At 39.0% G+C, this 23315-nt stretch overlaps 1 protein-coding gene, 1 non-coding gene and 1 pseudogene across 3 annotated transcripts in view; 2 read left to right on the forward strand and 1 right to left on the reverse strand.

Moving 5' to 3' along the window:
• The first annotated feature begins 1572 nt into the window (after positions 1-1572).
• Positions 1573-1676, forward strand: LOC111737043. The gene has a single exon (XR_002779334.1). It is a non-coding gene; the product is annotated as a U6 spliceosomal RNA (small nuclear RNA).
• Positions 1677-10213: 8537 nt separating this feature from the next.
• The window catches only part of NFKBIZ (NFKB inhibitor zeta), a 27212-nt gene continuing 14110 nt past the window's right edge, over positions 10214-23315 (reverse strand). The window contains exons 1-12 of one of the 2 annotated variants that reach the window (XM_011386444.2): positions 20475-20910; positions 18242-18381; positions 17692-17722; positions 17467-17570; positions 16592-17370; positions 15789-15894; positions 15255-15401; positions 14998-15061; positions 14564-14733; positions 13500-13610; positions 13215-13382; positions 10214-11626 (exon numbers count right to left, since the gene is read on the reverse strand). In XM_011386444.2, coding sequence (XP_011384746.1) covers positions 11573-11626; positions 13215-13382; positions 13500-13610; positions 14564-14733; positions 14998-15061; positions 15255-15401; positions 15789-15894; positions 16592-17370; positions 17467-17570; positions 17692-17722; positions 18242-18381; positions 20475-20763 — 2163 coding nt within the window. In that variant the 5' untranslated portion in view covers positions 20764-20910 and the 3' untranslated portion in view covers positions 10214-11572. Of the gene's footprint in view, positions 11627-13214; positions 13383-13499; positions 13611-14563; positions 14734-14997; positions 15062-15254; positions 15402-15788; positions 15895-16591; positions 17371-17466; positions 17571-17691; positions 17723-18241; positions 18382-20474; positions 20911-23315 lie in introns of those variants that run through there. The other variant, XM_011386505.2, reaches the window with a different exon arrangement.
• Positions 14162-14280, forward strand: LOC111736959 (annotated as a pseudogene).

The raw sequence follows: 23315 nt of genomic DNA on the forward strand, positions 1-23315 counted from the left end.
AAATTTAAAATATATTAATGAAAATTATTAAACAGCAAAGGTAATAATACAGTAAAAACTTTGTTCATTGATGCATTCAACAAATGTTTATTAAGCACCTTTTATATGGCAGGCACTGTGCTAGGCACTGAGGATTCAAAGGTGAATAAAAGACAGACTTGACCTCAAAGAGCTTTGTTTCTAGTAAGTAAAAAACAAAAATTGTATAGGTATGCAGCAAGGAATTATAGGCATCATGACAGGTAGGCAGACAGGTGACTGTGGGGACAAAATTGGGAATAATCAAGTAGTCTTTAGGAAGTAGGCAGAAGATAGCCTGTGTTGAGTCTTCAATCATGAGTAGATGTCCACTGAGCAGATAAAGTGAGGAAAGGCTTTCAGGGTAGCATGAAGACATAAAATATATGGCACATTAGGAAAATGTCAAATAATTTGGGACAACTGGAACATTCTAGAGTGCAAGGAATAAGACCTAAAAAGGATGATTTTGAAGAAGTAAACACAGGCTCATGAAGAGCTATGAATGACACACTAAGGTGCTGAGGCTGAGCAGGGTGCCAATGGAGAGTTTTCTGTCTTAGAGTCTTAGAAAGTTCACTCTAGGTGAAATGTAGAGATTAAGTTTAAGCAAAGAAGTATTAGAGGCTTGGAAACCAGTATAGAAGCCATTGCAATGACCTGGACAAGATCATGAAGTCTGGATCAAGGCAGGGGTAGTGAAATAGAGATGTGTACAGATGTTGGAGCTTTTAAGAGAGCAGAACTAATAGGCTACTAACAAAAACCTAATTGACATTGTGCCCCTCTTTTTTACTTCCGAGTAGTCAAGTTATTTGCTTAAATGATTCCATGGGAGCATAAATACAGCAACTGTCTAAATTCCATTTCACTTCTCTAATGTATTTATGAGTGCTACTGAGCAGTAATATAGCTGAAATATGGACAAAACTGGTTGGAAGATCAAAGAAGAGCCTAGGGTAATGTAAAATAAGCAATTCTCAGTGATTATCAGAGGTTAAAGGTTGGGTGGAGTTTGACTACGGAGAGAGTTTTCAGAGAAGTGGGGGAATAAATTGTTCTGTATATTTTTTGTTGTGCTAGTTACATGACTCTTTACTTTTGCAAAAACTTATAGATATGAATTAACTATTTGTTGACCAGTTCATGAAGTGAGTATCTGTATCAAGTTTATAAACAAATTCTACCATCTGATTTCTTGGGTGCTGCAGAGCTTAGGGGTACATTCCCTGCAAAACCTGCCTCAGTCTCATAGCAGAGGTAAATGGTTAGAGTTTGACTGCACAGTGAACTGATACTACTGCTGGTTCAGATAAACTGTCCTAATCACTTTTCCCTGCTCAAGGACCCTCTTACAAACTTTTTGAAAATATAAGCAATATGGAAGCTAGACTTTCCTTGAAATTTTCTATCTATAGTGGGAAACTGATGGACAAGAGCAAGATAACATAAAGTAAGGGCACTGCCAGCCTATGCAATGACCACGTGTGCTGAGTGCCCCCACTAATTGGAAAACCTTCCTGACTGGTTTGGAGTCTTAATAAAAACAGCAGGGTACTTGCTCTGACAGCACATAGACTAAAACTGGAATGACACGGAGATTAGTATGGCCCTGGAGCAAGGATGACACACAAATTTGTGAAATGTTCCATATTTTTATATGTGGAATCTTAAAAAAAAAAAAAAGTTCATAAAACAGATAACTGATTTGTGGTTACCAGAGGTGGGGGGTGGGAAATGGGGGATTTGGGGGAAGGTGATCAAAAGGCACAAACTTTCAGTTATAAGATAAAGTCCTGGGATATAATGTACAGTATGACTAGTTAGCACTCCTATATGATACATTTGAAAGTTGCTAAGATAGTAGATTCTAATAATCTTCATCACAAGGAAAAACAAAACTTTTTTGTAACTATGTGAGGTAATGGATGATAACTAAACTTACTGTGGTAACATTTTGCAATATACGTATGTCAAGTCATTACGCTGCATACTTTAAACTTATATAGTACTAAAAAAGAATAGCAGGAAATGCATAAAATTTTACTACAAGCTCAAACCCTATATTTCATACTGTATTAGTCCTCTATTGCTGCATAACAAATTACCACAAATTTAGCAGCTTAAAACACCACCAGTTTAGTATCTCACAGTTTGGCAGGTCAGAAGTCTGACTATTCTCTGCAGAGAGAGTCACAAAGCCCGGGTCAAGGTGTTGGCTGGACTGGGAAATTATCTGAAGGCTCTGAGAAGAATCTCCTAAGCTTATTCAGCTTGTTGGCATAATTCAGTTCCTTGGTATACAAGACTGAGATCCCTCTTTCTTTCCATGGCTCATTACCCCTTCCTCCATCTTCAAAGACAATAATGACTCTAATCCTTCTCAGGCTAAGAGTCTCTTTGACCTACTCTTCCATGACCAGCCAAAGAAAACTGTTTTTAAAGTCTTGTGTGATTAGATCAGGTGCACCTGGATAGTAAGGTCAACTGATTAGTAACCTTAATTATATCTGAAAAGTCACTTTTGCCATGTAACATAACAAAATCACAAGAGTTATACATGGGGCCATGTTAGAATTCTGCCTACCACACGGATGCTAGATTCTGTCCAGCACCACTGACCTTCTTTGTGTCTCTAAAGGTACCATTCACCTAAACGTTCTAAAGTTGTCTTTGAAAACAAGTGCCAGTCAGTGATTCAGAGCCCACTTTCCAGATTACAATTATTAAGATTGGGATGCCATAGAAAATACCAGATTTAAAGTTAGAGGAACTGTGTTTAAATCCCAAAACTTCAGGAAAGAGAGAAGTCAGTATTAATTTGGAAAAAGCTTCCTGGAAGAAGTGGCACCCAAGCAGTGCTTTCCAGGAGTTTGAGTAGGTGAGAACATGACTAGAGAAAGGAATAAACAAGGCATTGGCTGAGCAGTGAGGAGAACCACCTGAGAGCCTGTTGGGGAGAAATGGAAGATAAGACTAGACTGACAGGGAAAGCTCAAGTAAAGACGGCTTTGTAAACCAAGGCGTGAGTTTGCATTTGATTCAATAAGCAATGTTGAGCCTTTGAAAACATTTTTAGGTTTATGTAAGAGTATGCCAAATGGTTGGAAAAAATTTGAATTAGTGAGAAAAATGAAGTTAGAAGAAAAATAATTAGAAAGCAATGGGGGACAGAGCTGCTTATCTGTTAGAGGTATATACAGGCATTCCATGATGAGTGGGATGGGCTTTAACATATTCCAGAAAAAATAAGGGGGAAGAAACAAGAATGACAAAATGTTTAAAACTGATGAAGTGAAGTAAACCCATATTTATATGGGCAAATAATTTTCAACAAAAAAGCCAAAAACATACAGTGGAGAAAGGAAAGCCTCTTCAATAAATGATGCTGGGAAAACTGGAAGGCCACTTGCAAAACAATGAAACTAGACTGTTGTCGATCACCACACACCAAAATTAACTCAAAATGGATTAAGGACCTGAATATAAGACAGGAATCAATAAAATGCATAGAAAAAAAACATAGGAACAAAACTCAAGGACTTTGGACTTAAAGAGGATTTTATGAATTTGACCTCAAAAGCAAGGGAAATAAAAGTAAAAAATAAATGAATGGAACTACATCAAACTAAAAAGGTTCTGCTCAGCAAAAGAAATCGTCAACAAGGTAAAGAGACAACCGTCTAAATGGGAAAACGAATTTGCAAGCAATGCCTCCAATAAGGGCCTAATATCCAAAATCTACAAAGAACTCATACGACTCAATAACAACAAAAGAACAAATGATCTAATCAAAAAAATGGGCAGAGGACCTGAACAGACACTTCTCCCTAGAGGACAAACAAATGGCCAACAAATATATGAAAAGATGCTCGACATCTCTAGCTGTTAGGGAAATGCAAATCAAAACCACAATGAGATACCATCTCACACCTGTTATAATAGCTATAATCAACAGGACAATTAATAACAAATGTTGGAGAGGATGTGGAGAAAAAGGACCCCTCATACACGGCTGGGGGGACTGCAAATTGGTACAGCCACTATAGAAAACAGTATGATGGTTCCTCAAAAAAACTAAGAATTGATCTACCACATAATCCAGCAATCCTTCTACTGGGTATTTACCCCAAAGACTTGAAAACTCATATCCGAAAAGGTATTTGCACACCGATGCTTATAGCAACGCTATTCACAGTGGCCAGGACATGGAAGCAACCAACGTGTCCTACAATAGATGGTTGGCTAAAGAAGCAGTGGTACATATATACAATGGAATATTACTCAACCATAAGAAAAGATGAAATACTGCCATTTGCGACAACATGGATGGACCTCGAGATAACCATGCTAAGCGAAATAAGCCAGACAGAATAAGTTGAAAATCACATGATATCACTTATATGTGGGATATAAACCTCAAAGCAACAAATGAACAGGACAAACAGAGACTCACATGGACAATGGACTAGTGGTTACCAGAAGGTAGGGGGTTGGGGAGGAGGGAAGAGGTAGACAGGGTAAAGGGGGTCAAATATATGGTAGCTGAAGGAAACTGGACTCTGGGTGGTAATCACACAATAGAATATATAGATGTCAAATTATAATGTACACCTGAAAATTATATAATTGTATTAACTAATGTTACCCCAATAAACTTAAAAAAATAAAATAAAATAAAACTAATGAAGCTTCATGATAGGTACATGGGGATTCAAATATACTATTCTCCCTACTTTTGTGTGTGTTGAAATGTTACTGTAACAAAATGAGTTTGTTTGTTTGTTTGTTTGTCTACTGTGGTAATCCAGGAGTGAAGTCTTAAAAACCTGGACACGGGTGGTGGCAGGGAAAAATTTTTAAAAAGGACTAATTCAACAGATATTTTGGCCTTGATAACAGACTTGATATAACAACTTCTGCTGAGGAAAGAAACAAAAGTAACTCATTTATATAACCTTGGAAATAGAGTAATGTTGTAAAAAGGAACCTATCCATTGTCTATATATTCCTGAACTTTAAATGAAGTACCTCATTGATCTGTATAATTAGAATGTATATGGAAATTGATAATCTGTGTAAGTTAAATTTCTGTCTATAAATCTTGTTCTCTGTCAACTGCACCACATGAAAAGAAATGGATGGATTTTCATCCAATTTAGAGGGTCTGTTTGGGAAAATCTGCCTATCAAAATATAGCCTTATTTGGTCTATACAAATAGACCAAATTTGGGGGGGCCCTAGAGGTGACTCTTTTATTTTAAGAAACGTTAATGTTATTTTTTTTTTTAAGTTTTCTACAATTTGAGTCCAGAAATTTACCTTTGTAAACAATTTTCCAGGAATCTTTTTGGTAGAAGCACCCAAAATGTCCAAATGTTTGTTTTCCCAAGTAATATATTTTAAATGTTCTTGAGATAGACATAAGACGTTACACCAGACAAAATTGCTACCTTGAAGATGAACGATCTTTATTTCCATATCTGCAAGAGCCTTAAAAGGAGAATTTGTTTAAAAAATTAAATGTCATTCTAGAAGGGATACTTCTTGGGAGAAAAAAAATGGAGAGATGGGCTTTTAAACGGTGAATGAAAGTGATACCTAATGTAAAAAAAAAAAAAACATTTGGAGCCAATTCAGAAAGACATGATCTCAGTGGGCAGGCTCCCACTGAGTCAAATGTTCAAACTAAGAAAACTTAAGCTCCTAAAGAGAGGAACAGTTCACGTTCAGAGCAGCCGACACCTGAGGCTTCCATGAGGGACACTCAGGAGGTACCCTACACTCTTGTACAATTACTCGAAACTAAAGTTCTGCCTGAGAGACATTTGGCTGCAAATACAGAGAAAAGGCCACATGGATTAAGATACCACAAACTGAAAAAATAAACAGTGATTTCAAACTTAAGCTTTAAGTCAATTAAGCTAGGGAAGCTAGTATTATTTTGCAATCTGTGTTCCTATTGTCAAGCCCAAAGGTACTAATCTGTTCTAACAGGAAACATGTGACAGATCCAAACACAGAGCTACGAAAATCTTCATTTTCACTCTCAGATTAATAGCCAGAATCTTGTCACTTAAACAATAATATCTAGACCTAAACCAATATATTTCAATGAAGTTTTGCAAAGTAGACCAATATTTATTGTCTGAAACCATGGATTTCCTTGAGTCAAACCTTCACTTTCAAACATCTATAGTTTCCAGTAAGTGCCTACTCTGGTGTTATCATTACAAGGTCAGATGGTCTAAACATTTAATTTGTAATCATGTTGCTTCCAACATGGGCAACCCTAGATAGTGTGATCCAAGGTGAAGAGTAACGGGTTTATTCATGTGTACCAGAGAACAGGATACTAATGATTATCAAAGAAACTCAGCTATAAGTTTCCAATAATTAAATCTCTTTTATTCATTAAAATAATTTTGAAATTACAGCTCAATAATTATGTTATTGTTTCTACTAAAGTTTATCAATGCTAAATGAGTCTCCTGGTCAATGCCAAATATAGCTAATAAATAATACAGCTAATAAATGAAATGGAGATGATGTATCATACATTAAATCAGTAATTATGTATAAAAGATGTTATAGATTCTAAAGACAAACTATAGGATTGTTCAAAAAGAAGCGTTCATCTTACTTGCTTTGTAAGAGAAATACTGAATACAGAAAAGATTGTGAAGTCTCTTTCCCTGGTGTAGTGGGCTTAATGGTAAGCTCCAAAATAATAATGTCCACGTTTTAATCCTAAAAATCTGCGAACAAACTTGCGAACATTACCTTGTTTGGAAAAAGGGTCTTTACATATGTAATTAAGAATCTCTAGATAAGGTCATCCTAGATTATCTGCGTGGGCCTTAAATCCGATGACAAGTGTCCTTATGAGACACACAGAGGAGAGGCGCAGAGAGAAAAAAATAAGGCCATGCGAAGATGAGGCGGAGATTGGATTATGCTACCACAAGCCAAGGAATACGTGGAGCTGCCAGAAACTGAAATAGGCAAAGACAGAGCCTTTGGAGGGCGCCCATTCCTGCCAAACCTTGATTTCAGAATTCTGGCTTCTGGAACTGCAAGAGAATAAATTCCTCTCGTTTTAAGCCTCCCACTTTGTGGTAATTTGTTACATAGTCCTAGGAAACTAATACACCTGAGTATTAGTTTTCTGAAAGCAAAACAAAACAAAACAAATAATCTCCTGATCTCTCCTTCAAAGCTAGGTTCTGTAACACAGAATCCAATTTGCCTGGCTCACAGTAGGCATTCATCAGTTCACTACCTCATCCCCATTCTGGGGCATTCCAGCAACCCATTCTGTTAACACCATGTGGCTACTGCCCAGCCACAGCTACCCTCCAAAGTCTGCATTTCCTAATTAACTGAGACTAAAACTATGTACTAGAATCATCTTCACAAAATACCTGCTAAGAGCCCTGAAAACCCTAAAACTTTTGATCCAGGAAGTCTGGGGTGGAGCCAAGTCATTTGTACATTTAATAAGCTTCATAAAAAATGCTGATGTCCTTTAAAACCATGAACCTAGGGCATTCAGCAGCTGGACTGCCTGGCTGCTCTCATTCCAAAACCCACTTGGGCTGACAGGCAAGGGGAATAGTGTGGTGGAGGGAGCAGGGAACATGAGGCTGGAGGACAAAAATACCCATAAGAAAGCTAGACACACTTTGAGAACAATCTCCACTCTTACATTCCTCAAAATGTGCTATCCGTGCAGTGTTTCTGGGTGTACACAGGCTCCAAAGGTGAAGTGAGGGGACTGAGAAAACATAGTGAAAAGAGACTTGGTGTATAGCTGAAGGATAAAAGTATTTTTGGAATTATAAATTCCATATGGTAAAACATTTATACACTGAAGTATAAAATATGCTGAAAAATATAAATTTAAAAGGGAGCCATAAAATTAAATTCAATTTAAGAAGTATTTACTGATTGTCTACTCCACATCAGACACTGTGCTAGGTGCAGGGCCTCTGATGATGAAGACAACCATTCCTTCCCTCCACTCAAGAACAAATCTGGGGCACTAGCAGAAAAAGCAAAACCCAGTCATCTAGTTATAACTAATCTAAAACCTTGCACCCAGGCCTGATCTCAGAGGGACCATTGAGAACTTAGCCAATGGCTGAGTTGCTTTCTACCTGAGGTCATGTTCAGTACGGAACTGATGTTATCAGAAAATGGAAGTCAGTGGGTACTGAGTTTAAGAAGTTGACATTTATTAAATGTTAGAGGAGTTTGTGGAAATTCTCTATTTCTAATTAAGTAAAAATATAGAAAGGATATTAAATGTTACTGATTTGATTAACAAATAAAGCTGGAAGATTTGGTCTCTGACACGTCAGGAAATTCCTTAGTGAAATACCAACTACAGTTAGTCCTTTGCAAAGGACTGCCTGATTTTTATTTTTTTAATTATAATCCAATAAGTTTCAGCTGTACACTTTAACAGTAAAGCATATATATATTTACAGTGTTCACCTCCCAGAGTTAGATTTGTCACCACATATTTGACCCCCTTTACCCCATCTACCTCCCCACCCTCCCCTACCTGATTTTTAAGAGTGCAACTGTGCCCGCTTTCATTAATACATCATCGACGTCACTGTTAAATTATATGGCTGAATTAAGTTCAAAATGATGATAGTCATTAGTTCATTAATACTTAATAATATAACTCTGGCTTGAAACACCACTTCCCCCAGAACCAGTGATCCCAACCAGGATTGGTATACATTCATTCACTCGTTATACAATTAATATTTATGAGCTCTTACTATGTGCTAGACATCGTGCTAGGCACTGAGGTTGCAGCAATGAACGCATAGTCTTGGCTTCTGTGGGGCTCATTCTTTAAAACATATTCCATCAAGTACCACCCCCAATATCCCTGTGGTAGGTATCACTAATCAGTCACAGTATCCTTTCCTGCAAAGCCCCTAGACTGCTTGAGGATCTTTCTCAGTATGCTATTCATGAGACTATCACCAGAGGTAGAACATAAGATGAAATTTACTGGCCATCCAGGTGCTAATCAAACTACACTGAATAACCTGTAGTTCTCCCCAAAATTCTATTGCCTTGGTTCATGTCATTTTCCATTTCTTTTACCTCCCTCTACTCCCCTTCTATGAACGTCCAAACCAGCGCTTCTGAAGATACAGCTCAAATGCTCTGCCTTGAAGTTCCCTAGTTCTCCCCATATAAATTCTTCTGAATCTATTCCTTCTCCCCTTATTATGGTACTAATAAAGTGCGTACTTCCACATATACATCTTAAGGATAAGAACTATGCCTTTTAAGTCTAAATGCCTCATATTATCTATCATATAGCTTTGCACACACATAAAAATCACATGCTTGCTAAAAGCACTGATTCAGGTAATTATGAGAGAACTTAGGTTGAGAGGACATATAAGCTCACTTGGGGAAAAGCTCATTATACATCTGAGTTCAATGAAGGTATATCATTTCTACTGTTCTGGTTATCAGGTTGCATTTACAATGCAAATTACTCTTAAAATTGCATTTATATAAAAGAGAAAAAATTAGATTTGATCTACAGAAATGGTACTGTGGTAGATTCTTAACTCACGAGTCATGGACTCCTGGTGGCTATGATGCCTGATATTGTATGTGGCATTTGTGTATCTATGCATGGGTACATTTTTCCAGGGAAAGGATTCACCAGATTCTCAGAAGAGATTATAAGAACTAAAATATGCAGTAACTGACTGATGCTGACAGAGTCATTAATGTACTTGTTCTCACATGTCAAAATGGATTGCTGGCAAAGGGAAGGGTCCCATTTACAGCTACTTCCAGTTTTACATCTCTCAAGATTATCCTGGTAACCTCCAAACTGTTTTTCCTATGTTCGCTGTGCCCATAAAATAAAGTATGAAAAATAAAATCATAAAGACAGCTTTTTTAGCATATAAACTTCCAAATGGTCAACAGTACCTATTAAACTTCCACATTCTCAAACCTAATAAAACTCTACGAACTTGGCAGAGTTTTTGATGTTATATACCTTCAGGAAACATCTCCAAAAAATCTAAATTAAAATATATTAGATAATTTAAAAGTATTTAGATTAGTAATTAATAGCAGCTTTTCAACTTAGGGAAACATAAACAAGGGACTAGGAAAAGAAAATACACATCCTTAAGATGAATAGTACTAGTGAATTAATGTTTATTTAAAACCATACATAAATTTTTCCATGAGTATGAATGGACTAGTTCATAATATAGCCATATTTACAGATACCAAATAACTATAACTTTTGTCCACAAGACATACTGGATCAAACAGTGTGATCAATTCAAAGGTTATCTTTTTTGAAAGGATTTAAGCTACAAAAAAGATGATTAGTCAGTCAGTTGCTTGTGAGACTTCTCATTTTTTTAAAAAACGGTTTTTAATGAATCAAATTTATTACAATGAATTAGTATGTAATCAGGTCCAAATACATTCCTTGGGGTATGCCAGAAGTAAGCAAAATTTATTAACAGAATTAAGATTACTAAAAAATAAAAGATTTTTTTCTGAATGGTAATATAAAACATCATGGAGCATTATCATTATTTGACAAAAGAAAATCAGTAAGACGTGTTTCCATATTGACTTTTTGGTGTTCCTATAAAGATAAAACAAAATTCCTAACAGAGCAAGTAAATGATGAATCTTAGAAGGCAAGCCATAAAGAGGTGTTCTCTTTAAGAACATGCAATTCCTCACAATTAATGTGTCTCATCTCAAAGCATGAGAAAAGCATATTTACAATTCAAACAGCGCTCTGTCAGCCACCGGGGGAACCACCCTCCACCTGCTGTATCTACAAAGATTGTAGTTGAGTGATAACACTGCTCCTCTGAATGTGCACAGTTTTTAAAAATAATGACGACTGTTCTTTTCTGTTTTATTGATTTACACACTTCAAATGTGACTATGTTAATGACCAAATACGTACAAATATTTTAAAAGACAAAAATAACAATTATATACAGTTTGAAAAATCAAATTTTAACCATGGCACCTTCCATCTACTCTAATGAGTAGAGGCTTCCAACACCAGCAACTATCAGGTACTGAATCAGGTCAAACAAACCCTCAATACTACATCCAGACTTATTTTTTTCCTTCCAAACGCTTTCATTTTTCTTTTCAAAATGTTTACAATTTACCTGCTTTTAGAATGGCAACAGCTACGTAAGCAATGCCTTATGCCACAAATCAAAGTCTTTTCCTACCCAAAAGCTACTGTTAATTAAAGTCAATTTTACCATTTAGATTATATTCAGACATCTAGATCCCAGATACCTGGGTATGAAATATTAAAATCTGCCAAGAAAAATTAGATACTTTTCTTCTTTTCTTTTAATATAACCCACTATATAATAGTGAACTAAATATGTTTGTTTCATAGAAACAACTTACATTTGCCAATACAAGGCAAATGGTCTATGTACAGATACATCAGGACTGCCTAACTGACAGTGAGTATTGCCGACCAGGCTCCACGTCGATGGAGCTAATACGGGGGAGCTCTCTGAGGAATGGACTTTCCCTTCAGGATACGTCGGATCTGGAATGGAAATGAACAGTATTTGTGAGATTTCTTTTTTTATGGTCAAAATACCACATTTCCTTCAGAGTTTCATTTCCCCCTTATATATTCTACACCATTCCTGTCAAGTTCTAAGTATATATATGAAGAAATATACAACATGTCAAGATTTTACGGTGACTTTAAAAAATATTGTAACTCCTTTCAAAGTTTATTACAGATCTCCAACAATAATCTTTGGGCGCAAGAGCATTTCCATTAAAATTATCTAAAGTTGAAAATCTCCAACAGCTTAAATAAGATCTATATTCCTTTCCTAATCTTTACTCTTGCTGGTTGTGATACTTAATATAAGGCAGTAATATATTATAACATCTCACCTATCTTGAGGTCAGCTTTGACTAACAAGAACCCAGAAACTATCTATACATGCAAAAATAAATCCTTAATACCCTTTGAGTCAAAACATGTCTTGATATCCAAGAATTAGCGCATCTGCAGATAACTATGGATCACAGCAAAGCCCCTAGGCTCACTCAGAGCCTAATGATTGATTTTATACCCCAGTCTGACAATTTTATAATCAGTCTCTCAGCCCAGAGCAGGTTAAATGCAACAAATTAGAAAATAGGGGATGCAACTGATAGCAGCTAGAAGACACAATGACCATAGTCTGACAAAAGAAACAAAGGAAAAAATCCTCTCACCACCCACACAAACAGACACAAAAATACAAAAGCAGAGTAATCTGAGAACATTCAGAGTTAAACGGCTCTCCACACTCAATAATCCCTGAGAACATCACTATATGACTGCATATCGCAAACCTGAAGAAACAAATACCAGGCTTAGTTAGGACTCTGCCATTTACTACTGAATGGTGGTTCCTGTCCCTGGAACCTCTGTGAGTCTCCATTTTCTCAACTGAACTGTTATACTGCAAAGTCTTCATAACTATTCAGTGGTATAATATACATGAAAACTTTACGAATTATCAAAAGCTTCGTTTTAAGTTATAAAGAGCTCTACAAATACGTGTTCCTTAACATTATGGTCATAATGAGAGCTGTGAATCAAAGAAATGACTAAATTGCATTCCATATATTTTACTTTGTGATTATCAAGGTATGTAATGACCTACCCATAGCCACAATCACCCGCATTTTCCCCGGGGAAAGATTTCCATCAAAAATATCTTAAGTTATTAAAAAATTCAATTCTTGTTATCAAGAGAAGTACAGTCATGTAAAACAAACTATTCAATCCCTAAAGATAACATATAACCTTATGGTGAGTAAAGCATAATTTTGTTTAAAGTATAAAATAGTTCTGGGTTCTAAATTGCATAAATAACCTTCTCATTTCTTATTTAGTATCAGTTAGCAGACAGGAATAATTTTAACAGCTGATATTTACTGAGCACTCACTAGCCTGAGACTATCCTGAACACTCTGCAGATACCAACTCATTTAATACTGACAGACACAAACACTGACAGAACCTGTCTGAAGAGCACCAGCTGGGCTCCGCCCTGTACAACCTCACCTCCCTTTATGTTTCAGACCAAGTGCCTGAAAGCATTTCTTGTCCCTTCTGGAAACCTCACCTGCTCTCCCACAGGGCCATCAGGAACCAAATGCACTGGCTGTTCATTCTCCAAGTTCCGAGTACTTGGGTCTGCTCCCTTCCTCATCAAGAGGCGGACTGCATCCAACTGTGTCACCCGGTACTGCAGGCTGGCAGCAACATGGAGGGCAGTGTTCCCATTGTAAGCCTGAAAACCAAGAGACAAAATGACACCCATAAGGAAGGGGAACTTTCATGAAAGCTAGAAAGTTTAAAGAAGGCCATTCTAACTCTTGTGCAGTGACTGAAGCTTTCTTAAAAGTACCTTTGCATTCACAAAGGATAGGCAACTGGGCAGCTCCAAAAAGAGGCGAATGAGTTCCAGATTTGCTTCCTCAGCTGCCAAATGCAGGGCTGTGCGGCCACTTTTTCGATCCTTGTCAAAGGCAAGAGGGGAAAAAAACATGAACATCCAAACACCATAACTTGATATGCTTTTCACCCAGTCTCTCAAATGTCTGACTTACCTATGCAGACTCACTTTGAATGCTCCCTTCTCCACAAAGCCTTCCTCAACCCCGAACTAGATGAAATCTCTCCTTCCTCTTGAATTCCCTATTAACTTGCCTATACGTCTCTTATCACAGTCTACCCCTTGCATACAGGGTGGCCATAAAATATAGAAACATAGGCAATATTATTTTATCATGTACTGTAATATAATACAATAAACCATTTATAACGTACTCACCTATTTTTCCAGACTAATAACCACCCTGTAGACTTATTATTAGGTATAGTTCTCATCTCTTCTATTAAGCAGTAAGCTCTCCAAGGACCCAAGAAGCTTATGATTTAGGCATTACCCCCTCCGCCCCCGCCCAGAAGCCCTAACTCAGTGCTTGCTTGTACATAAGAGATACTCAGTAAATAAACCTCAAATTTGAAGATAATAAAATATTTTTCAGTTAAAAAGTAAAAAGATTAGTCTACTGCTATGCCACCCTGAATGTGCCCAATCTAGTCTGATCTAGGAAGCTAAGCAGGGTCAGGCCTGGTTAGTACTTGGATGGGAGACTACCTAGGAATATCAGGTGCTATAGGTGTTTTAAAAAAAAAAAAAAAAGATTAAATCCAGATCCCACGACGAAGCAAAAAGCACTACCTTGATAGTCAGTGCATGAAAATGGAAGCGAAAATGACGATATTGATTTCAAGCATTTTTTCCTTGCAGATGAGATGATCGTTTAAAATATAAGTTTCTTAACTATCCACACATTGCTACTCACTCCATTAATTTAAAAAGTTTTAATCTCTACTTAGGAACAGGTCTTTTGCTATAACCACTTTTCTCCCCTATCTCATCTCCAAACTCTTCTGTGAATTTACCTTAGCTTCCACTGCTGCTCCCATTCCAATCAGACACTTAATGGTGTCAACCAGACTCTTATTCTTCAGTAAAAGTTCTTGAACTTCAGGTGAATGGGACTGTCGATTTCTCTGGAGTTCATGCACCACAGCATTATGGGCCACAACTGCACAGTGTAGAGGAGTCAGACCTAAAAAAGTGTAAAAAGCAGCAGTTAAGCACCCCATCAAGTCTTTCGGTTGTTCTATAACTACAAACCTTGAGGATGGCCTCTAACTTGCCCTACAAATGGGCTCAGCAAGAACTAGTAAGGCAATCTAAATAATCCCTCCATTGGCTCTTAGTGATAATTTTATCTATAGTATATTTTGGGTTTAATTATAAATTTTTAGAACTTATTAATGGGCCCCTCTCTATAAATGGTTTTTCACTCAATAAAGTTTCGGTTGATTACCATCATAGTTAGTTGCCTCAAGATCCACAAACTGATTGCTCATCACTGCACCCTTCTGAATTGCCTGCAAAATTTTAAAATAGATATCTGTTAGCAAAAGACACGCTACACAAGTACTTATCTATTAGTATTCCAAGAACTGAACATGTCAACTCAAATCAGTTATTGCAACAGACAACCCACATCCCCAATTTCTAACATCCAAGCCCTATCTCTTTGGCCCTATGATAATGGAAGCCTAGCTTGCTGCCTCTTACCTGAAGCACCTGGGAGTGGCCCTTCTCAGCACAGACATGCAGAGGGGTTCTTCCCCAGCAGTCAGTGGTGTTCACCTGGGCCCCAAGGTTCACCAGATCCTGCACAATGAGATGCTGATTGGCAGCCACTGCCACCTGAAAGGCACTCTGTGAACATTCAAAAGAAAAAAAAGTTTTAAAAACATATAACACTATCCTAACAAGGAATATAAACCTAAACTAAGACTGAGGGGAAAACCCACATAGAAAAAAGTTAATCCTATTAATAAGCAATAAGATAGTGTAACACAAGGAAACTAAAACAAACTCAGGGTACGGCTTTATTACACCCAGTTAGTCTTTGGTCACATAACTACAAAGTTAACATTAATACCTTCAAGGTTGGTAGTTGCAAAGAGTCAACATCTCATAGTTAATATTAACTAAACTCTCCTGTCTTGAGTTCTGAAATTACCTATACATAAATATGAGACTGGCTATCATTCTCTTTACTATGACCACATCTTTGCCTTTTCACTCTGTCAAGGTCCTCACCTGTCCATTGTGCTCTTTAATATCCAGCATATGAAGCGCATTCATCTTTCTTGCAAGGACATAGGAAAGTGCCCTTCTCCCTTGGGCAACTGCAATATGAAGGAACCTGGGAAACAAGGAGAGGAAAAGAGGTGAATTACTTTTGATTTCACTAAGTTCATCTTTAAAAAAAAAATTCCTCTTTTAGCCCCTTTCTTGATATGTTAGTACACTCAAATGAAACATTACAGAGCATAATTTGTCTATTCTGCTAGGCTAACAATACATCTGAGTTGCAACAGGATGAGTTAGGCTGTCAGAAATAAGAATGCCAAGCACCATACTGATCATTTTAAATTTATTATTTTTAATATTCATAAAAACCCTAGAGGAAAGTATTATCATTTTACAGGTCAAGAAACTGAGGCATAGAGAAGTTAAATAACTTGCTCAAGGCCACAAAGATGTCAGGACAGATAAGTGTTCAAACTACAAAACAACTAGCTCAGAGTTGATAATGACCAACTAACCATGATCTGTTTTTTTCTCTATACATAGTTTATGCTGGTTTTTCAAAACCAATTATTCAAAGAAAACATATATATTTTATTAATTTAGAACAGGTCATTTGTTCAGCCAGAAAAAAAAAAAACTTTCTTAAAATATTAGCTATCATTGAACAGCAGTTTCTACCTATAATAATCATCTTGATTAGCCAACTACTACCACGTTCTAACCTGGTATACTCTGGGAGTATATTGTGCCCACTGCTTACAGCAAGTATGGTTTACCAAATTAGGTACGTGAGATAAAGGAGTACTCACGTGTCACCATCTGCATCCTTTGAAAGAAACTGGTCTTGGGAGATATTTGCCAATTTATTTTCTTCCTGCTCTACTTGCCACTGAAAAAATGACTTCCCTAACTGTGTGGTGTTCACTGGATTTCCGATGATGTTCTGGAATGGCAAGGAAGTACTTAAAGGGACAGAGGCTGCATTGTGCCCCGCCAAGGCCTCACATGCACTGTGTGGCATGGTGCTGAAGTTTTGCAGGTGGGCATCATTTTGTTGCTGAACACTGGGGGAAGTCTGAATGGGAACAGCAACATTCTCACATTCCCCATGACTACTTAGAAGGGATGCAAAATTTTCATTTGGGCAGAACTGTGGTCCTTGACAATCAAAGAGGTTCTGTTCATATTTGGGAGACTGGGAATTTCTGGGATAAGAAGTGTATTCCAGACTTGAGTTGTGGGTGTAGTGCTGCGGCAGTTGCTGCACATTCTGGTTCTGTGGAGAATACTGGTACATGGGAGCCTGATCCACCATGTGTGGGGAGCTACCAACTTGGAACGGTTGGTATTTCTGAGGCGGAGAGAAGACCTGCCCTCCATGGAAGTCCTGACACTGCTCTCGGGGAGAGCTCTGAGGTACCACCACAGGGCTCATCCAGCTAACTTGGACAGTATTCAGGGAAACCGGGCTACATTCATTCTTGATGTTGATAATGTTCTGAAGCAGACTGGCACTGCTGTCCTGTTTGGATTCATTGTGATGAACATCTTCCATGCTCTCCACGGGTGTTGGTGTTTGAGGTGGTGTCTGCAAAGAAAAAAAAATAAGTTGCACATTCCCTTCCGAAATTATTCCAGGAATAATTTCCAAAGGGTATTCAGAGAAAAATAGTGACATACTTACCAAAAACTGGCTATGTAACAAAGTTGGCCTTTTGCAAGCTGGTCCATCAGACAATGAATCAGGTCCTTTCCTTTTCCCACTATATGAAACTGTGTTTGTCAATTCTATACCCAAGAAAGAAATGTGGAATCTGTAATCATTTTATTTTACAAATTTTACCCGTAACCACGCTACATTATTTTACTCTAAAGCCCCCATAATATCATGAATAGAAGTAACTCTTACCTGTGTATTGTTCTCCGTTCACACCTTGTGTCTATAAGGGAAAAAAGTTTCCAATTTAGTGTAATATTAAATTGGTTTCCTACTTAATATACATCAATAAACAGACTTATCTCTCTCACGTTACAGCTCACATTAAATCTCTGATATAGTTATTATAGCAATATTTATTTTCTATCATAATTTTCATTCTATCTTGCAACTTCCCCCCATTTTCACTTTCACTTCAGTTCAACCCAGGTCAAGATGAAATGAATAAGGCCATTTGAGTTTTCCCTTTCTAGTCAAAATGTTCCATTTCAATTGAACCCCATTTATTTCCTCGCCCCTAGTTTGCCTTCATTTATTCATTCATTAAATTTCTCTTGTGCACCTACCAAGTGCCTAGCACTGGACTAAGTGACAGGAATATAGCAGACAGCAAGAGACATATGCTCTGTCCTATGGACTCTGTGGTCTACAAAAGACTTACTGGACCTAGATCAGCAGAGAATAATAACCCTGACAGACTAATCTCCCTGCCACCCAACCCAAACCAAAAAATAGGTGCCACCTTAATATTATCCACGGCTTGGCCAGAAGCCTTCTGTTTATGACTTCGGATGTGCAGCAGTAGTTCTTTCACTGAGTTCTTTACACGAACACCTTGAAAGGGTCCTCTCTGCTGCCTTCCAACCCCCATATGGGGCTCAACTGTTCAAAAGAAAAGAAAACATATCCCAATTAAATCATACACAAATCTTAATAACTTCAAAAGCATAGCAGTCTAAGGTACAAAGTTCCCAATCACCAGATTGCAAAGCCTTTCCAACTCGCTCTGGTCAATGGCCTACATGTCAGTTCTCAGCCTTTCTTAAGATTCTATGTTGCCTGATACCTCTCCTCATCAAGCACTCTAAGGAATTAAAGCTCATAAAAATGTAGTTTCGGGGGTCCCCGCGGCCAACAGATAAACCAAAATTAAGCCTCTCTATCCGTCCATGAGACAGGATCCCAGATTTTGCCAGTCTGACTCTCATAAATCTATAACTATTCTTGACTTTTGAAAAACCTTGAGAGAGCAAGAAATAAATGATGAATTTTTAGCTTTCAAACCGAAGGCTTTGTGTCCACATAGAAATTTAAAAATCTATCAATCCACTCACCTAAGAAAGCCCAAACAAACCACCTCCAAAGACCTCAATGTACCAAAGCCTAACAATTAATGTCTTAAATTTGTTTCTTCTTATTTTGCTCATATCGGTTACACCAAGAAAGCTGCCTAAATTCACTGAGCTTAAATACATTTCTACACACGCACACAGGATTTCCCCTTACTGACTGTTTTGGGGATTGCTCACAGAGGCCTTCTAAGTAAAAAGGAAATAGTAATCTCATTTCATATTTAAACTTTAAAATATACTTTAAAATGTAGCCTATGAGTACAGCATTCCACTTCTGACCACTACTATGTCACAGCCTCTTGGGATGAGCTGAACATAAAGTAAACATGCAGAAAGTCAGGAAATGAATAATTCAGCCACTCCATTGACAGTGGAAAAAAGATGGGACAAGAAATAATGCATAATCTAAACATATGTCTCAAAAATATCTGAGAGAAACAAATGAATGGTGAGGCAAATTAAACAACTACTTGGTTTTATGTGTAAGTTTAGGGATAGCTTGCCAGAATCTAACATATTTCTCTGGAATGACTGCAGATAATTAAACGTCACAGGGAGAAAAATTCAGTTTCTGAAATCCCCGATGGCTATGTGGTAAACCAAAGAACAAGTAAAACAGTTTCAGCCAGATAAAGGCCAAATGTGGGAGAAAAGGTTCTAATTACACACACACACACACACACACACACATTTTTGCATTTGCTGCACACTTAACATACAGGGAACACCTATTCAACCAAGTGGTATAAATCACTTTTTTAAATGGAAATAGAAAAGCATTTTTTAAAATAAAAGACAACCAAAACAGCAGTGGCTAGCGGTAGAGAACACCTGAAAGGGAACATTCTTTAAATCATACTGTTTAGATTTTCCAACATTTGAGATTATCTAGCCATTCTTTAGTCCACCCACAGTGGCATCCTGTTTTCCCCCCAATTATGCAACTCGGTTCATTAAGAAACTAACCAATTCATAATCGAGGAAAGGAAACTTGCCTTTTTTTGCCAGACACACTTAACTATTCTAAAGTACACAGAATAAGAGAACATGAATTCTGGGCAGACCCGAAAGTCGCCAACAGCACAAACTAAAGGCATAGAGTTGGTTTTCAGTCTAGCTTCACCTTACATCTTGGTAATATCGGCTTTCTTTAGAATAAAGTCTTTTTACTTAAAAGTTCCACAAATACTTAAGAAAAAACCTCAAACACAGTATTCATACCCTTTCACTAAAAAGCCACAAGAAAAAAAGTTCACCTACAACAGATCCAAAACCTCTCCACAGTAAATGAATTATAGTTTAATAAAGCTGGTTTAAAAAAAAAAAAAAAAGAGAGAGAGAGAGAGAGATCTAATAATGTGGTTCGTTCTCCCCCATCTCCCAAGTCAGAACTCAGCTCTTGAGTGGCGTTTCAAGCTACAAGGCCAGACGGTCAAAGAGCATCGAGTTATATATATCAAACGCCCAGCACCGGGCAGGCATCCAGCAGTCGCCTAATAAGTGATGGCCACTGTGATTATTGTGTACTGCCACTAAGGAAGGCGCAGAGGCCACCTAACCCTGGTCGGGGTACCTCCCGCCAGGCTGGGTGCTGGGCCCGGCCCTGTCCGGGCCAGTGGGTACCTGGCAGCCGCTCGGCGTTGGAGCCGCCTCTCGGCCGGGACTCGACCGCCCCGCACGAGGACACGGACGAGGCAGAGGAGAAGTCGGAGGAGTCGGAGCTGGGCGAGCCAGGAGCCGAGGGCCCCGACGCCGAGCAGCTGGCGTCGCCGGCGCCGGGGGCCGCGGCGGGCGGCGACGCGCCGTAGAAGTAGGCCAGGTTGAGCGGGCTGGTCATGAGGCCGCAGTCGCCGGCCGCGTCCAGCAGCCCCTCTCCGCCGCGGCTGTCGTCCAGCAGCTTGTCCACGATCATGCTCCCGGGCGCGGCGCTCGGGGACCCCACACACCCACGCTGCCGGCTTCCTGCGCGCCGCTGCCTCCCGGCTGTGGCTCTGCCTGAGGGAAGCTCGACGACCTATCGCTGGGAGGACCGCGCGGGCACGGGCGCGCCGGGGCGGCTCGCCTATTTAACCGGCCTTCGGGCCGCGGCCGGGGGGAGGGGCCGCCACCTCGCAGGCCTCCCCCGCGCCCGCCGGGCCATTGGCGGCGTCCGTGCCCCTCCCGGCCCCTCCCCCGGATGCGATCGGTTTCCAGTAAAATGTACAGGATGAAGCAATGTGCCCTCCGCCCTCGCCCCGCCCGCCCGGCCCCGCCGAGCCCCGCGGCTTGTTTTCGTGACCTTCACCTGGAAACCAGAGCCAGCGCGGCCTCCCGCGAGCGGGACTCCGACCGCCGCCCCGGCCGCCCGTCGAAAGAAGCCGAGCCGGGCCCAGGGCGAGGGCGCGCGGCTGCGGCCCTGGGCTGCGGGGGAGGCGCGAAGGCAGCTGGAACCGGCCGGTCTGGTTCCGGCGAGAAGGAAGTCCGGATCGGTGCGCGCCCCGCACCCCTCCGCCTGCCCTGGCGCGGCGAGCTGCTCGCCAGCACGATTGAAGGCGTCTCTGGGAGGTTCTTAAGGGCCCATCTCCTCCAGCGCCTCAGAGCAACTTCTCAACTTAGTAAATGTTTGCCAGCGTTCCTTTTGACCGGCTCGCAAATCGAAAATAATTTGAAGCCATTTTCTTGCCTTTGAATTACAATCTGGGCAACAACTAACTTTTCGTTTTGTTTGGGGCGGGCCTAGGAATAAAAAGCAGCGCCCTGTACCTTTGTATCCTTTAATACTGGAACACAGCAAAATGATAATAAACACACATATATGTATGTGTCTGTATTTATATATGTAATTCCCTTCGTCTGCATAAATTTACATTGTGTCCGAGAAACAGGAATTTTGCCCTTTCCTATCTTAAATACTTTCTAAAATGAATTTACACAACTTTTTATTGAAGTCCTATTTGCTAAAACCATGGCTAGGAGTTGGCAAGAGAAAAAGATGAAAAATTATGTCCGAGTACATTATACTTTCAAGTACATTATAATCTCATGGGAATGATAAGTACACTCATGCTAATTAAAAGAAACTGATTATGATTATCACGAAGGATACAAAGTTCAGTGAGTTCTAAAAAGAGAGTCAACAAGTCTGGTGGAGGAAAAGAGGTCATGAGGAAAATCTTTGCAAAGGAAGTAGCAGAGGCACTACAGGATGGTGGGATGTCAACCTACAGCGTTTACAGCATGAGCAAAGAACTAAGAAGAGTCAGATAAATGCATACAGCCACTTTTAGGATAATGAAAGGGAAGATAACATTAAATATAAAAGATAACTAGGGCAGAGCACCTCCAGTGGCAGGCTGAGACCCTGGGTCTTTATTTAAGAAATACATAATGAACATAAAAGACTTGGGCAGACAATATGAATCTGGAAACAGCTTATTGGGCATGACACTGAGGAGCGCAGAGGCCGTCAGGAGCCTCTCAATAAAATCTATTTGGATTTTTTTTCTCCTCTCTAACATTTTATGTATAATAAACGCCTTAAATGGCCAAATAAATTCATGGACAAAATTCATGGCAAATTTTTTTTACAAAATTAATTCTCCCCCTAAAATTATTTCCTGTTTTGCTTGGTATGTAAAATTCAAACTTCAAAATCATGGCCTCTGGAGAACTTAATATAGATAAATATGGTCCATGAAGGACTAATGTCTCAATATAAACAGTTTTCCATGAAATGCTAAAGGAATTGTACTGTTTGAGAAGACCAAACCCCCACAGACACAGTCGAGAATGATTGTTAATATCACTACAAAGGGAAAATTTTAAAATACTCTGCTTCATTTAAATTTTGAAATACAAACTCAATTTTGTCTATTTAATTGTTCTAAACATGGTGGGAGATAGCCACCATGTCATGAGGACACTGGACAAGTCCACTGAGGCCAACAAGCAGCACCAACTGGCCAGCCATGTGAGTGCGCCATTTTGAAAGTAGATCCCCCAGCTCCACGTCAGACCTTCAGATAGCTACAGCACTGACCAAACAGAACCCCAAGGCATTCCCAGATTCCTGACCATAGAAATTATACTCAAAAAATGAAGCCTTGAGTATTCGCCCAAGGTCACATTGTTCATTACAGGTGGAGAAGTGATTTAAATCCTCATCTGTCTGACTCTGGACCCTGATCGTTTGCTTTAAAAAAGATTAGAGGACTCATTTTCCTCAAGGCTCAGATGCACCGTCTACATCTAATGTGATAGAAAAGGGTGAAAATGACTTATCAGAGTTCCCTGACTCATGAAAGGGAGAAGTCTATTCCAAGGAACTGGAAGAAACTGTAAATAAGCAATAAAAATATGACGATGCTATCTTTCCCTTGGCTTTATAGATGTTAATCATTTACTTTATTGTGTCTTATACAATGGAACATTGCTGAACTAATTGTACTATGTTGCCAGTTAAGTAAAAGCTACTGAATTTTTAAA

Source organism: Pteropus vampyrus, unplaced genomic scaffold (genome assembly GCF_000151845.1).
Source record: "Pteropus vampyrus isolate Shadow unplaced genomic scaffold, Pvam_2.0 Scaffold1, whole genome shotgun sequence".
Classification (NCBI taxonomy): Eukaryota; Metazoa; Chordata; class Mammalia; order Chiroptera; family Pteropodidae; genus Pteropus; species Pteropus vampyrus.